Source organism: Lemur catta, chromosome 8 (assembly GCF_020740605.2).
Source record: "Lemur catta isolate mLemCat1 chromosome 8, mLemCat1.pri, whole genome shotgun sequence".
NCBI classification, from domain to species: domain Eukaryota; kingdom Metazoa; phylum Chordata; class Mammalia; order Primates; family Lemuridae; genus Lemur; species Lemur catta.
The window spans coordinates 45,601,981-45,619,545 of NC_059135.1; the positions used below are offsets into that span (position 1 = coordinate 45,601,981).

The 17,565-nt window shown below is 35.3% G+C and overlaps 1 protein-coding gene across 2 annotated transcripts in view; it reads left to right on the forward strand.

The window, feature by feature from the left end:
- PDE1A (phosphodiesterase 1A) overlaps positions 1-17,565 on the forward strand; it is a 305,673-nt gene that overhangs the window by 273,047 nt on the left and 15,061 nt on the right. For both annotated transcript variants that reach the window (XM_045558634.1, XM_045558635.1), the window contains 3 exons: positions 3,611-3,692; positions 5,806-5,926; positions 6,334-6,521. In XM_045558634.1, the coding sequence (XP_045414590.1) occupies positions 3,611-3,692; positions 5,806-5,926; positions 6,334-6,521 (391 nt within the window). The remainder of the gene's footprint in view (positions 1-3,610; positions 3,693-5,805; positions 5,927-6,333; positions 6,522-17,565) is intronic.

Here is a 17,565-nt window from a genome sequence, read left to right on the forward strand (position 1 = left end):
CGCTTTATTGATAGCTGTCAGAACATTTGACACTGTTAGGGGCCTGGCGCGGTCGCTCACGCCTGTAATCCTAGCCCTCCGGGAGGCCGAGCCGGGTAGATCGCTCGAGGTCAGGAGTTCGAGACCAGCCTGAGCAAGACCTCGTCTCTACTAAAAATAGAAATAAATTATCTGGACAACTAAAAATATATATAGAAAAAATTAGCCGGGCATGGTGGCACATTCCTGTAGTCCCAGCTACTGGGGAGGCTGAGGCAGGAAGATCGCTTAAGCCCAGGAGTTTGAGGTTGCTGTGAGCAAGGCTGACGCCACGGCACTCACTCTAGCCCGGGCAACAAAAAGTGAGACTCTGTCTCAAAAAAGAAAAAAAGAACATTTTACACTGTTAGGAAAGCCTAAGAACAATTATTAGGTCTTTGTCATGGCCTTTCAAAGAAGAAACCGCAAAAATCTCCAAGGGAATTGCTAAAACACATATAAGCTGTCAGGCCTCAGTACATCAGGCTGCTTTGTGTTTCTATTTCAATGGGGCCACTTTTTCTACCTCCTCACCTGCAGCTCATCCCTAAGAATACAATGCTGAGACCCAGGGGCATCATTGAGTGGCACTGGTTAATTAATTGAGTTCAGTGTTTTCTCCCACCATTTGTACAAGTAAATTTAAACACCAGAACATGTGTATACTAAGTTATTGATTTTAAAAAGTATATTTTTGGCCTCCTAAAAGCAAACCCTCAACTGAAAGCACAACCTCCAAGAAAAATATGAACTAGTTGTCTTACACAATGCCTATTGCTTTGTCCCCTTATTTTGTTTGATGGAAAGTAAACATTCTCTATCCAGGGATAGAATAAGGAAAATTATAAAGTTGGTCAGAATTTGTACTCAGAGATCCTAACTTTCCCTTTACATAGGTTTCTAGTTCCTTCCATAGTTTAGCTGCAGTACCCCCCTACTAATCTTACACTCATGGCCTTTATCTACCCAAAAGAATAAATAACACTTTGAAATATTTATAAATAAGTTAAATAATTATTGCACTTTAGCATTCAATGTGCTTCAGCAGTGGAAATTTAATATTCTAAATTAATTGTGGGATACAAAAAGCAAATAGAACATAAAATCTTTTATTCCATCTATAGGAAGGTCAGCCCTGAATATATCTGTCAAATGCCTAATTCCTATATGAAAATGTTGCCATCCAACATTCTATAAAATTTATTTCATAGAGGGTAAATCATTATAATGCCTTTTTCAGGCCTAAATTATCATTTTGGGGTTACCCAAAGAACTTGTATCATATAGTATAAAAATACAACTATTAAATTTGTTTTCTTAAAATATCAGATATCAGCACCTTGTACAAAATAAAAACACCTAAATGCAGCTTAACTGAATTTAAATAAATAAAATCATATAATAAATAAATAAAACCAATAAAATGCAGTTGCATCTGCATATATCAAATAAATATCTCCAATATCACATTTCCCATGAAGTCTCTGTAGCTTTATTTCTATTTTATTTTAACAATAGTAATATTATTTATATTTTAATAGAAACTTAATATTCTTATTCAGTAATACACTATTAATATTAAGGATATTATTCTTACACCTTATTCTCAACATGTTAAAATCCATAATAGTTTTCAAGTATGTCCCTCATCCAGATCATCTTACTGCCATTAGTGGAACCAATAACCTCGTTTTCATTCAAGCTGGAAGCCTAGGAGTCATTCTTAACTAACCCCACGCCATCCCTCCTACTGCTGACAAACTCCTCTTTCAAAAGAGGAATTCTTGTCAAGCCAATTCCTTGCTAGAAAAAAGAGGGAGAAAAAAAACAACACCTCTCCATTACATGCTAAATTAAGTACTAACTCTTTTTTCCTGTGGTTTAAAACCATCCGAGATATGCATTAAACATCATAAATACCTTTAATTCACACAGCTCCATATTGTGGCTATTATGAATTATGATTCTTGTTAGCTAAATTTAATGACTATTTACTAAACATTAGGCGCTGTCCTTAAGCTTCATATAAATTATCTTGTAGAACCTCAGGATAATCTTATTAGGTAGATACTATTAACATTATATCTATTAGATCTTATTCCTAACATAAGTAAACTGAGATCACAAAGTTAAGTAACAGATGAGGAGAATTCATTTCAGCAGAGGCTGTGATATGTCTGAAGTAACCGTGATAGCCCCTTGAACAGCAGTGATTCGGTTGACTGTATTACCTTATGACACCAAGGCTAATGGCATTAATAATTCCTTCCCATCTGTCCCTTAAGCTGAGCATAAACATTAATTTTGAATGGAACTGATACTATTCTCTAGGGGGATTAGGGGAGTTGCTGGCAGAGGTATCAGAAATTCTTATTTCCTCTAACTCATCACATAGCAAAAATGTTCCTGTTTGTAGCTACTTTACCTACTTCTTTGGTGATTATATCTAGATTTTCCCAAAAAATTCTGATTTCAAACTTTCTGCCTATAACCCTCATAATCAGAGGCATGGCTTAAGGGAATTGCACCAGAAAACAACCTCAAAAAACTTTGAAGTCACATATTGACACAATGTTGTAACAATCAGGATAAAAAGATGTTAGAGGAAACAGTGGAATGAAACTTCAACGATTATTGCATGTTAAGATGTGGCTTTATGCAAGACTGGTGTGCCTCATGAAGGTATACAGCCAATAAATTAGGATAAAATAAAGCTCAAAGCATTCTTTCAAGTGGCCAGACAACTGAAGTAAACAGGAACAAGGAAATATCCTCTCTCCTCTTTCTCTCATAAACATACCCCCTTGAATGCAAAAGAAAGAACCAATGTTTGTTAAACCTTGTGATAATAAAGGTTTGCCCAGACAAACCACCATTATTTTAGAAGGTGAAAATCTAATTGCTTCTCATGATGTTGAACCCAAACATAAATGGAATTAACACATGTGCTCAATTAATCTATTATACTTTAGATAAGATCAAATAAAAAAATTGATGTTTCAATTTTCTCTGAGAATACATTAAAATGAAATTATGAATGCTGAATGTAAGAATTTTGAAAATATTCTGCATTATTTTTTGAGGGAGGTTTAATAAAACTGGTTAGTGAGTAGACAGATGTTTCAAAATGCTCATATACTTTTATTTCAAAAAGCAGTTCAGTCACAAAATCTTGATATTAAAGATCTTCTGATGTACTTGGCATAAAAAGAATGAGCAGAAAAATCCATAAGCTGGATTGTAAATTAAATGCCAAATAACACCCCGAAATGACTCCATGTTTTATGATGACTTTAGAAAATTCCAAACAGGAAAGGTTTCTCTCTTTACAACACAGGGGTTGTCATATTAAAGCAGAATCTCCAGGTGCTAAAAATGTTCATGTTTTTTCCGCCTGCAAAAGATCCCCAAAGGGAGACCATCCTAGAAAAATTATATAAACTTGGACTATATCTTTTGGTTTTATTAAAAAAAAAAAAGTAGTGCTAACTAAGAAATGAAAGATGTGGCTTGCTTAGGCTTTGTATCTAGGTTGCTCCTAATCTTAGTTTCTCCAACCCAAGTCTGTGCTAATGTGCTTTTCTTTCCCTAGGGAGATAAAGAAGCCGAATTAGGGCTTCCATTTTCTCCACTTTGTGATCGGAAGTCAACCATGGTGGCCCAGTCACAAATAGGTAATACTGAAGATTGGTGGTGGTGAAAGTGGGTGTGTACATGTCAGTTTTCAAATTTATACACCATCCTGTTCAAAGAGGTAACTTCCATGAAAACCTCACTCCATATTCGTGAGAAATTTGATCTTTGGACTAATCTATATGGTGCTGAATGATAAGAATTATTGGAACATTCTTACAAAATGGATTCAGTAAAGCAGCATTAGTATTAATAAATGTAATTGTTATTCTGATTGTAATCCTTTTATAAAATAGAAGACTTCCCTTTTGTGCAGGAGACTGTGTTTGTTGTTGTTTTATTGCTGATTCTTTTCTGTAACTTCATTCTTTAGGTAGAGGAAAATTCAACAAAAATATTAGTGTGCCTGTTCTGTTATCATGAAGTTTCCATAGTATGCTTCACATGCTATCTCATATACATTTGGGAAAAAATTTTCATGATATGAATAGATAAGCCAACAACAGGAAATTTGCAAAATAATATTACTCCCAACCATATTTATTCTTACCATGTGTATTTGTGTTGAGAACTTCAAGTCCAATCCATTATTAAAACGTATTACTGCTACATTGCATGGTTCAAATGTTTGTAATAGTTACTCTGCAAGCCAGCATCTTCATGACTGAACTATATGACTAATAAACACAAGGATCACCACCTTACCCCTGTAGTTGTGCTCCAGTACCACCTACCGCAAAGCTGCAGGGTAGTCGGCGGTCAGAAAGCTGCTTGTTCTGACCTTTCTCCCTTCCCACCCAACTTCCAGCAGCTGTTTTTCTAGCGACCGTAACACAGTACCTATCACTGTTTAGTAAGTGGGAATGTGGCAGGCTGAGGACCTGATATGGCAAGCAGAGAGGGATGGAAGTTTCTGAGGCTTGTTGCTGTAATGTAAATGGCTGCCATGTTAGTAGAGGTGATGCTTCAGATGACAGTCTACATACTCCAGGCATTTAAAACCACAGACAGAATTTAAAATATCACTGCAGATGGCCAATTAACATTGCTGTGACATGAAGACATCAATTAAAAAACAAAACTATTGAAGTTTTATTGAATTAAAATGTGCCTTATTATAAGTAATCTAGTTACTTCAAAGGAGAATTACTTTTATCCAAGGATATGGAGGACAATATTCAAACGTGGACGTTTCCCAGGACACTATGCCTTAACAAGCCTCTCTCCAGCTATGCTCTTACATTCAGGGGTACTCCATGGCTCCCAGATGTATTTCCAACAAGCGTTGCACCGCCCCTGGGACCTCGGGCTGTTGCCGCATACACAGAGCTTAGAATAGGTTGTTGTCTCCCTCTCTACCTAAACAGTGGGTGATTAATGCTCCCAGAGGACAATGCCCGTTCTCTCTGTGTGTCATTTTCTATCTTGATGAGTGCTTTAAATGTAAAAGTCTTCATTCAATCCTGACATCTCAAAGTGGTAGGGATGAATGCTGTCTCCCAGAGATGTTACTGTTCTTTTCTCTGATTTGACAGAACACGCCTACACTCTGTGAACTAACACTTTACATCCTCAGAATAATAAACAGCAATTTGAAATATTAACACACTGGCAGAAAGCTCTAGCTGACACAGTAAGAAAAAAAAAGTGGTTGACTTCCTGAGAACCACTGAGAAAAAAAACTTCAATTATTTAGTTTCTTTGGAGCTTTGATATTATTTCCTGTTGGTCAATAATAAAATCCAAAATGCCCATGAAGACCCTTCAGAAAGGATAATGATCCCTCTCATTGAGAGAGGAAAATATAGACTCTCATTCGATCTGAATTTATTGTTAGCAGTAGTATATACGGCCGAGCATATAAGGCTGAATATTAAATGTGAATGCCAATATGCTTGAGTTAGCTAGCCTAAAGTGTATCACTTCCACTGCTTTGGAGATTATTTTTAGAGCAGTTAAACTATCTCTGAAGATTGCTGTTAGATTAAAATAATAACAAAGGGTAAACAGAACCAATATTGTAGTTGATGCCTGCTATCCCAGGAGTGTCAGAGGGGCCCTCCATTATTACTGATTTTAGAATTCAGGAAATTATAGCACTTGAATTTATGGGGTTTTTTGTTTAGTTTAGTTTTGTTTTTTTTGCTTTTGTAGGTTTCATTGATTTCATAGTAGAGCCAACATTTTCTCTTCTGACAGACTCGACGGAGAAAATTGTTATTCCTCTTATAGAGGAAGCTTCAAAAGCGGAAACTTCCCCCTATGTGGCAAGCAGGTAAGATATTTTCTTTTTTTGTATCATTTTTCATCTTCGTGATGTTTAATAACGTTTTACTAAGTGATTATCCTTATTATTTCTCACATCTGGACAGTATATTCTTACAAGAATTATTAGGTAGTATTGCCACCTAGTGGCTTTGTGTTATATTGTATCTACCTTTCAAACTGAGAACTGAAGTCCCACTGCAAAAAAATACCAAAGTACTAAGGAATGTGCTAAGGAGACTCCCGTGACCTTAGGAGGGGAAAGAAGGGAAGTGAGCAGCTGCCATGTGCTCACAACTGGGCCTGTGCGTCTGCTATCCTGATTCTCCGGTCAGCTTTGTAAAGTTTTTCAGTTTTCCTCCCTCATCCCGTATCCTGATGTTGATATTTTTTGGTTTCTTTGGCTGTTATTGTTAGCTCAACCACCATTGTGGGGTTACACGCTGCTGATGTGCTAAGACGATCAAATGCAAAAGGCTCCCTGAGTGATGGGTCCTTTTTCCCAGACTACTCCCTTGCAGCAGTGGACCTGAAGAGCTTCAAAAACAACCTGGTGGACATCATTCAGCAGAACAAAGAGAGGTGGAAAGAGTTGGCTTCACAAGGTATAGTTGTTTAGGAAGGCTTCCTGCCATCTCTCGCTGTCTTAACTTCCCTCTAGTATTTAAATTTTTTCCCCTAAATTTATTTTTGTATAAAATATGTGAGCCTTGGTGGTGTTTGGAGTTTGGCTACCTTTTGGCTATTCGCGAGAAAGTTGGATTCTCCTCTTCTTATGCCATATGAGCTGCAGCCATATGTGGCAGTGGGTGATGGCAAACTGGGTATCAAAGGATGAGACAATAATACGGTGACAAAACTTCGTTTTACAGTAAACTCCTGTGCTTTCCTGGAAGTGCTTCTCAGCCTGTAGTTTACTTTGCAAGTGGCTTTTGTGTTGCATTAAGAATGTAACATTGTCAGAAATTTTCTTGTAGTAAGAATTGGAGAAATCATTTGTAATCAGCCAGCAAAGAAATCAAATGGGAAGCTAGCTATAGTTATTTCTGACGTATTTGCTTGTTCAAATTAATTAGTCCATTTGGTTTAAGAGGTATGTGAGTCAGTATCAGAATAGTCATGATCTTTCATGCAGGAAATTAGCTTTCAAATTCCAGATCTGGCCCCACCTCTTCTCACACTCCCCCAGTAGCCCTGTCTCCCTCATGCACTACACTTCCTGCACAATGGCCTCCTTGAAGGTTCTTAAAATATTCTAGAGCCTTTGCTATTATTGTTCTTTCAGCCAGGAATTCTCCTCTTCGGGCTTGTCACAACTTTAATATGCCCCGAAATAAACTTATTTTTATTGAAAGATATTATATGAGATCAAAGTAAATGGAGTGTTAAACCACAATTATGTTCAGAAGGACTCAATATTGAAAAGTTTTCAATTATCCCCAAAGTAAGCCATAAATATAATGTGTTTCCTACAAAAATTCCAATATGTTTTTTCTTGGAGTTTAATTGATCCTTAAGTTTATATGGTATTGCAGATGGCTAAGACTAGTCAAGACAGTCTTGAAGAATAAGGTAGGGGTACTTGCCATATCAGAAATCAAAATTTATTATTACACTGTAGTAATCAAGTCAGTGTGACTATGATACAGAGATAGTCAAATGGACCACAAGAATAGACCAGAGAGCCAAAAAGAGCACATTAATTAGTGCATAACCTTGACAGGTGATAGACACACATATTCATATACACAATGTTTTATATGTTCTTTTATATCATTCTGATGTTCCTAATTTTGTCCTGTGGATCTGAGTTACTGTGTGGTGTCATTTCCCTTTATACTGGAATACTGGCTTTAGTATTTAGTAACACAGGTCTGCTGGCAGACAGTGAACTTAGATTTCTTGATCTGGGAACATCTTTATTTTACTTTCATTTTTTGGACAGTTTTGCTGGATTTAAAATTCTTGAGTGATTTTTTTTTTTCTTTTAGAACTTTTAATCTGTCATTCTGTTGCCTTCTGGCTTCCATAGTTTCTGATAAGGAGTCAGCCAAAAATTGCTTCCTTGTATATACTGAGTCATTTTTTTTCCTTGCTACTTTCCAGATTTTCTCTTTATTTTTGATGTTCAGCAATTTGATGATGTGTCTAGGTCTAGTTTTCTTTGTATTTATTCTACTTGGTGTTCACTGAGTTTTTAAAATTCATAAGTTAGTGTTTTGCATCAAATTTGAGAAGTTTTCTGTCAATCTCTACAATATTTTTTTCTGCCCCTCTCTCTGTTCTCTTCTGAAAATCCTATTATACATACCTTAGGATTCTGGAAATTGTACCAAAAGCTCTAGATCTCTGTTAAATTTCTTTTACTGTTTCTTCTTTTTTTGTTTTTGTTTTTTGAGTGGCTACTTTCTAATGATTTGTCTTCAAGTTTACTGATTCTTTGTCACCTCAAATCTGTTGAATATACTGCATTAGTTCTTCATTTCAGCTATTTGTCTTTTCAGTTTTATAATTTCCATTTCATTCTTTTTTTATAATTTCTCTGTTGATATTTTATATTTGCTTCCACTCATTGTTAGCATATTTTCCTGTAATTGTTTAAAATAGTTTTCCTTAAGTGTTAAACATATTTATAAAACTTGTCTTAAAGTCTTTGTCTGCTCATTCCAATATTATGGTCCACTCAGAGCCATACTTGCACTGTTCCACAGTTAGCCAGGGATGTGTGAAAAGCTAGCTGAGCCCTTCCATGGATGTCTAATTTCTACAATTTTTCTGTTAAATTCTGTGGTCCAAATTTGGGCCACAACCTCAGATTAGCAAAGCTGGGGTTTTTTCCCCATCTAGTCTAAACTGGATCTGCCACTTTATATTGGAGAAACCTAGTTATTTGTTGTCTCCTTCCATCCCAAACTAAGTCTATCATCTCTGCCAGAAAAGTTGTTTTTTGCATTCATTCACAAGCCAGAAGTGAGGGAAGGGGATGGATGGGTGAGAGTAGTTTCAGGCAAGAAGGTCACAGGCTCCTGCTGTTTTTAATTAAATGTCCAGCAATTTTTTTAAGAATAAATGCTTTTCAAATTACTATGCTCCTTTGATTGATTTCCAGTGTTATGGAATAGTTGATTTCATTAATATTTTCCAATTTTATACTTTTTATTGAGAGAAATAACTTGACCTCTTTATATCCACCGTAACAGGAAGTCCTCTTCATCATTGGTTTTGAGGGAATTAAATAAGTTTATATATATAATCTGCTTAGAAGTATCTAGAATAGTAATCACTATATGAATTGACTGTTAGTATAATTATTATTTATTGTGCTTCTGCTATATGCTCTAGGAGTTAGCATTATAATAAACAACAAAAGAGACAAAAATCCCTACTCTCATGAAAGAGTGAAGGGGTCTCAGGAACAGAATTGCAGTTTTAAATAAGGTAGTCAGGAAAGGCTTTGCTGAGAAAATAGTAATTTAAATAAGTACGTGGAGAGGTCTAGGATAGGAGTAATACATTTGCAGACAAAGGAAATGGCTACCTCATTATCTGGGAGGGGTAGCTTGCCTGACATACAAGAAACAACAAGGAGACCAGTGAAGCAGGTAAAAATCGGGGAAGTGAGGATGATAAATGTGATAAATGGGTGATGTGCCAGACCATTGGTTTCTGCCCAAGAGAGGCAGGAATTCAGGTCTAAGATTTTGAGGAGAAAAACTGAGCGAACTTAACTGAGGTTTTAAAAGGATTACTCTGGCTACAGAATGGAAAAATTATTTTGTTGTTTAAGAGGCAAAAATGGAAACAAAGAGGCCAGAAAGAAGGCTGTTGTTCATAACCAGGAGAAACCTGGGAGCTTAGACCAGGTAGCAGTGGTTGAGAGGATGTCTAAATTTTGGATACATAAAGATTGTGGCTTGAATCAGTATGCATGAGTAAGAGAAAGAATCCAAAAAGAGATTGGATTCGGAATATAAAGGGATTTTGAAAGCAGAAGTGATAAGATTGTTATTGGATTAGATGTGGGATCCAAAATCAAGAGAAGAGTCAAGGATGATGCCAGGCTTTTTGATTTTCTTACACATTAATTGTATATATGTAAATTTATGTAATCATTTCACAGACCAATTTGGCATTCTCTAGGAAAGTTGAAGATACATGCAAATGCCATACTTACCCTGGAGAGACTCTTGCTCATGTGCATCAGAAGACACTTAGAAAATGTTGATGGCAACATTGTTCATGAGCACAAAATAAAGTGGAAAAAACAGTAAAATGAGTTCATGTACTATAAGTATGTTCATCTTATAGAACAGCATCCAACTGTTAAAATAAATGAACTTTAGCTGCGAGCACCAACAGGGATGAATGACACAATGTTGAGCCAAATATGCAAACTCCTGAAATATAGCAAGATTAGAAAGTTTATAGAAAGTTAAAAAAAACTAAACAATAGATTTTATAATATACATGTAATAAAACTAAATAACTATAAGGAAAAATATTTAGAATGGTTCTGGGGGTAGGATGGGTTATTTATTTAGGAATTAATAATATTTTATTGGTTAGCTTGAGTGTTAGACACACAGATGTTCATTTTGTCATTATGATATCCAATATATATACCTTATATATGTACATATAATCCATTTGTATGAGTGAAATATTTTATAATAAAAGTTAAAAAAAGTGATTGGCTACAAAAGTATACCTACTAAAATTGTCATCAATTTTAAAATCAGTGAGTAACAGATATTACCATTGTAATTTCCCATTGCCATCACTTCTAGTCTTATATGCTAAAGATGAACATTTCTTCATTATAATTGCATTGAGATGTAAATAAGCAGATTATGTGATGCTTACAGTTTTGGAATATTAATTAAACATCCAGGATCTAAAGAGAATCCCAGATGTTTGTTCATCATCATATTAGCCCTTAAACTATATTTCCTAGACACCTCAAAACATCTCCCTAATCCCAGAGCAGTGAGAGGTTGTAGATCCTTCGGCTCCAAGGTGTAAAGCTCCTGGGTCATTAATAATACAGAAACTTTCTTAAAGAATAATTTTATTCAGTAAGCCTTCTATTAAGGAGCTGGGATCATTTGTCTAAGAATGTTCTATGTATGTGGACACATTCTTTTTTGACAAGGGGCCTTTTTTAAAAAGTAAAAAATGTTTTTCTTCATCCCAAACTGTTTACTTTTTGGTTAAATTTTATCCATTTAGAGTGAGGAAAATGGCCTCATCAATTCAGCATTTCTCAGCATTAAGTCTTGTGTAATGTTTAAGAGCCAACACGAGATTTTAAGAGGGTGTATGGCCATCCTTCTAGCAAGGCAGGTGGAGGGGAATAGTGAGAAGAGTCTTCTATTTCTACCTGTAATGTCTCAGGCAAATCACACAGCCTGTCTTAGCCTCAGCAAATGGGATCTACAAGGCCCTGTGTGGTCAGCATCTGCCCCCACCCCCTTTATCTGTCTGATGCCATTCCTGTTTCTCCTCCCCGCTCGCTCGCTCTGAATATATAATTTTAAATCCTTTGACATGGTTCAGTGTGGTTAATAGTTTCAAAGACAATGTTTCAGAGGGAAATTCAGCAGAAAAGGGGACATTTTTGATTACAGAGAAATATGAACTTTTTAAAAAATGAGTTAACCTGTTGTGTTTTGTGCCAAAGTCTAGGACAATCTTAAGGCATGAATTGAGTTATTTAAACTATTTTTTCCCAGAAAATATTTACAGGATTATAAAAGGTAGTGTTAAAAATTAAGCATTATAACTGAGTCTAAATAGTCAATTTGCTCTTCTTTCTGCTTTAGTGTCTACTGTAGAACTTTAGTAATAAATGCAAGAAACTGTTGTCTCACACTCTCCCAACTGACTCTCTCAGTTTCTCTGGCCCCTTTTGAAAAGTCCCACAATTTGAATCAGGCTGGTTTTGGTTTCACAGCATGTGAAAAAATTGCTACTGGAACAAAAAGACGTAATAATCTGAATGCTACCTTTATTTTCCTTTTTCGCTTCTCTATGGAAACACCTAGATCCAAGTCCCTGGGAGTCATCAGGGAACAAGGCTGAGTGGCTTCAGGCTCTGTTCCCAAACTCTGACCCTTAGGGGCACTTAGAGAGGCTTCACTTGTGAATATTTTCAAATCACCTTTAGGACTGCGAGATAACAAGCTGCTTAGGGCAAACCAACAGGATCCTTAGCCTAGGTATCCTACCCAAGCCCATTACCATTCCCAAAGACCTGCATTACCCTGTGATATTTCTCTGCAGTTTAATCTTACAGATCTCTGTTAGTGTTCTGGGCACATTTTTTTTTTTTTTATTTGCCAGCAATCCCTCTTAGTTCCCACCAGTGTTCCTTGCTCTTTTACATCTTTTGTTTAGAGAAAATAAAAAGATTTTTTTGAAAAGAACAAAAGCATGTCCATGTTACTTTGTATTGAATTACTTTCAAAGGTTGTGTTTATAAAAGATGTGTTCATAAAACATTTGTTATTCCTTTCCATTATCTTTTTAATCGATCAAAACCCTTCATGTAAAGCATAATGCACTTTATATTATAACTCCTAAGCACCCAGGATTGTGAATCCTAAGCAACTTCTTGAGAAAATATATGTATACTTTTTAGATTTAAGAAGGGAAAATTAGAGAGAAGCAAAGTCTTTCAGAAATATTAATAAAAACTAGAGCTCACTATCTCTCTCTCTCTAATTATGGTTCAAAATGTAATTAAAAGTTCAAATGAAATCTCACCAGTAATTTTTAAATTTTATATTTTAAATTATTAGTAAGTTAAATTATATATCATACATTTATTTTATTGTCTCTGTTTCCAATTTAACCTTTCAGCTAATTTTCTACATTATATTATCAGTACAATAGTGCAGGAGCAGGCACTTAAAGGAAGGGAACATTTGGAAGATCAGAATTATAAAATTCTAAGAGGTGGTATTCACCAACATCACTTAATCCTAGAAGAGTTTAAATAACAGTTTGAACAGTGACTGCGCACTTGTGTGTTATTCATTCATTCTCACATTCATTTATCGCAAAGGGGTAACTCAGTAGTTTTCAACCCTGGAAGCATATCAGCATCATCTGGGCTACTTTATTTTTTAAAAGTTCAAGTTGGCCTGTCTCCAATGCACAAAGATAGGCCTAAATAGAACGCTTTTGTGCACTTAAATGAACGCAGCAAGACATTGAGGGGAAGAGTGGAAAACTTCATCAGCCCATGAACAAGACAAGCCAAGTACAGATCCAAATCTGAACCAGCCTCACCTGGTAGCCTGTAGGAGGAAATGGCAGTAGATACCTTGGTAATGATATCCCTCATGATATTTATATCTTGGGTCACATTGCTCTACCCTGGAATGTTTGCCCTCTACTTCTGGAAAAGTCAGTGGACACAATCATGACTGTATCCTGGAACGTAAGTTTACTCTTATCACACAACCTGAAGTCTAACCATGCCTTGCATTTTCCCATCTCTCTACCTTTATCCTTGTTCTTCCCTCCTCATAGAGTATTCTTCCTATCTTCCAAGACTCCATTAAAACACCATCTTCTCTAAGAAGCCTATCACTTAGTTATATAAGCATAGCTGTCTTATTCATACTCCACTTTGAGTACTTATCATATTCTGCCTTGCATTCTTAAAATGGGAAGTGAGACATTTATTTACAGGGGCCTACCCAAATCTGTGTTTTAGTAAGAGTGGGGTGGAAAGGAGAGTCAATGACGCATACCTTATGCATGTTCTGTCATTCCCCTTTGGGACTGTGCACTGTTTCTCCACCCAATGAGAACTAGTGCATATTATGAGATATTACCATTGAAGTGTGTTACAAATGTAAAAACTATGGATCCTGACAAAAACATTGAAAAACACTAAAGAAGTAATTACAAAAATATTTATAGAGATCTCCTATGTATCAGTGCAGAACAAATGTCTGTAGGTTTTTTTTTTTTTTTTTTCTTTTTTGAGAGTAGAAGTAGAACTCATGAGGTGTTCAGCTTCAGGCCCCTGGTAGCTCCTGCTCAGGGTCAGGTAAAAGCTCAATGTTGAGTAGAGGAGAGTTGACTCTACTCTTTGAAGTCAAATTTTAATGGTGAGTCCACATAAATGAAATTGTATTGCCCACTATTTTGTACCATGTTTTTCTTTGTTAGCTGAAAGACCTAAAAAATCTACTGATAAATGGCAAATGGGAAAACTAAATGTAGAGTCCATTCCCGCAAAGTTCCTCCTTGTGGTTTGTGTCTGCACTTGCTATGTTTTCTAACACTCAAAGCATAATCACTTGCTCTAATTTTACTTTGCAATGTGAGTAATGCCTGAAAGAATTCACAGGAGTTCTGTGGCCTCTGAAAACCCTGGGCTAAGAAGCGTGATAGTGGAAATTTGTGAAGTAGACAAGGTGGTGATGGGGAAGAGAGTGGTGGGTTGGATGTTGCTTTGTCAAACAGAGATGAGGGCAGAGTAAGCTAAAGACTTTGAGTAGAAGGTAGAGATCAGCTCTTGCAGGTGTTTCTCTCATTCAGGTACCAATCTCATCTAGTAGGAATTTGATGTGTAACCAGAATTCCACTGGGTCCTTTCACACTGCTCATACCGAGGCTAAGTTCAAGACTTTGTCAGATATCTCCAATAATTAACCCAGTTCCAAGTACATTGGAAGCTCTGTTATCTTAACATTACACCTCAGAGAAGAACATAAATCTCTTCATTTGTCACCACTCATCTCTGTTCTCTCTCCAAAATCTTAGGCCTAAGTTCCTCTTGATTCCAGATCTCTCTCCCTGTCTTTTCCCACTCTCCTAAAATACTCTCAACTACTCAGAACAATTTAGTTCTTGCCTCAAACTTAATCCATTCAACAACAACAAAAAAAGCCTGACAGTTGCCCTAATGTGACATAGTTCTTCAAGCGCAGCTTGGGATTGTCTGGGTTGATCATGGTTAGGTTACTATTTTCAACTTCATTAGAATCCTTATAAAAAGTTTAATGTTCTCATTACCCTCAGGAAATTTTTCAAAAAACTTAATCACTGTAATCATTAAATCATCATACCAGTTAGATGTTTTCTTATTTTTTAATTTTATTATTTATTTGAAATAATGAATATGTAACAATGTTATAATAAAACAGGTTTATTTAAAATCATGTTTATTGCTAGAAAAGTTTATAAATTTTCTCAGTAGTAAACAAAAAAATTTTTAAATAGGTCTTGTATCATTGCTTGAAAAATTAAAAAAACCAAACTAGACGTCTTTCCCACTAGAAGTAAGAGAAACATTTAAAATTGATGGGAAAATACTGACCTTTTTGAAAGATCAAATTTACATTATATGGGCAGGATAGTTTATTAGATTATCTTAAATCTTGTATATTGTTTATATTTGAAATGTCTTAGAATGCAATATTGCATACTATTATGATAAATGATTTTTGTATTTGTGCTGGTATTCATGCCAAATATAATGTAATATATCATATTCTAAGCACGTATTTATATGCCAGGCAATATACTGAATTTTAGCATAGTCATTATCCCATTTAGTCAGCAAAGCACCCTATGATTTGGGTATTATCACCATTTTACCAAGGGGAATACTGAGGTCTACGGAAGACAAATAAGTCACCCAACATCACAGATTTGTATGTGTATTACAAATGAATCTACCTTTCTCCCATTCCTTTTCACAGTTTCATATAATACACAGAAAAGAATGTAGTTTAGCAATATGGTAGTAATAAACACATAAAAAATAAACAATTTCTTGTGGAACCTTACCCCAGAGACTAGCATAACTGCTTCATCAAATCTACTTCCGTCTAATCTTAGCACAACTCATCCAAAGAGCTTACAAATGCGCTTGTCAGATCAGTTATATATTTCATAGATATTTTTATTTTTAAATGTTAAAAATTATGAATTTGATAGTGACATTTTATATCATTTATTCACCCATTGATCACTTATACAAAAATTTATTACAGCAACTCTAGAAGGAAATAATTATAGTCTGATGAAACTGAAGCTTGGAGAACCTAAATTATATGTCTAAATTCACACAATTAGTCTTTGAAAAGTCTGGGCTTTGCATCTAGGTTGCCTTCTAGATCATGTTCTAGAAGTTAGTTGTGACAGGTTGGTTTAGTTACATTTTTAAAACTTTCCTATAGAGCAGAAGTTGCGCTTTCTAACTTTCAAAATAACCTCTCATCAGAGTCTGAGAGTATCTGCTCCAGTTGAAATCAATTAGAATTGAGCTCCCTAGGAATCCAAGCAGCAATTCAAGTGGAGTAAAAAATAAGTTGAATCATAAACAAAAATTAATCATCTCAAGATCATCACAAAAAATGCAAGAATCACAAAAAGTTATAGTAGCAAAAGCAAAATATATTGAAAAATTTTAAAAATACACCAACTATATTTATCTTCATAATTTTAACATAATAATTTCTGTAAACATGGCTGATTATAAATACTAATTTCAATTTTTTTTTTTTGCAACTTCTTTCAGAATTTTTTGTAGATTTTTAAAATAAGTGCCTTTTTGTTCAGAAGCAAGAACCAGTAAGAAGCATAAGCGTATCCATCAGTAAAACATCTTTAAGTAAGGCCTTATGTATGGTGGCAACTCTAACCAAAAGACTTGGAGATTTTGATATACTTGCTGGAAGACTAGCTTGCTCTGTGTGAGAAAGAGAATCCATTTTTGCAGATTGCTCAATTGGCATCATGAACCATGTAAATAGCAGCTACAAATTCCTTGGATGACCTGGCTCAACTGCTATAGAATAGATTCATCTGGTGGCTACATCAACATCTTTATGCTTTCAATATCTGTTAAAATGGCATTTTGTGGCATTTCTCTTTACTGAGATAATATAGTGAGTGCCAATAAATTTTCTTTGAGCAGCTAGTCACTAATTTTGTCATTTCTGCAATAAAGCCTATCTGCCTGTTTTCACTTTAGATATCCCTTTTCTAAAATGTCAAGATAGCAAGAATTTCATAAATATAGTTTATCTTTTATATTAATTCTACCATTTATCCTTCTGAACAAATGCTTTAGTGGTTCTCTGCCATTAAAAAATAATTCATAAGAATTTTAAGGGATAGAAAAAATGTTTATGTTAGAGTGGGAATTAATGATGGGGGAAAATGATTTAGTACACTGTTTTTATTGGATTTGAAAATGACTTGTCCACTACATAATTCAGTTTCAGGTTAGCCAAGTTATTTTCCTTCTGGAAAAGCCTATTTTTTAAAAGCTGCTCTTCTATATCTTCTTTTACTGTGATCAGTTGACTTAATGGTTCATTGTGCTAGACCAGGAGGAGCACTCCAATAATTAATTAGCTAAGAATGGCTGATGTCTAATATTGAAAAATGTATTTTTACAAAAAAGTATATTTGTTCCTACTGTCTGTCTCTGTCTACCTCAGGGAAAAAAAAAGCTTGGCTATGATATGCCATCAGATTAGTCAGGGTTCTTCAGAGGAACATAACCAATATGATATACGTGTAAAAGGGAATTTATGAGGGAGAACTGGCTCACACAATCACAGAGGCAAAGTCCCACAATAGGCCATCTGCAAGCTGGAGAGTGAGAGAACCCAGTAG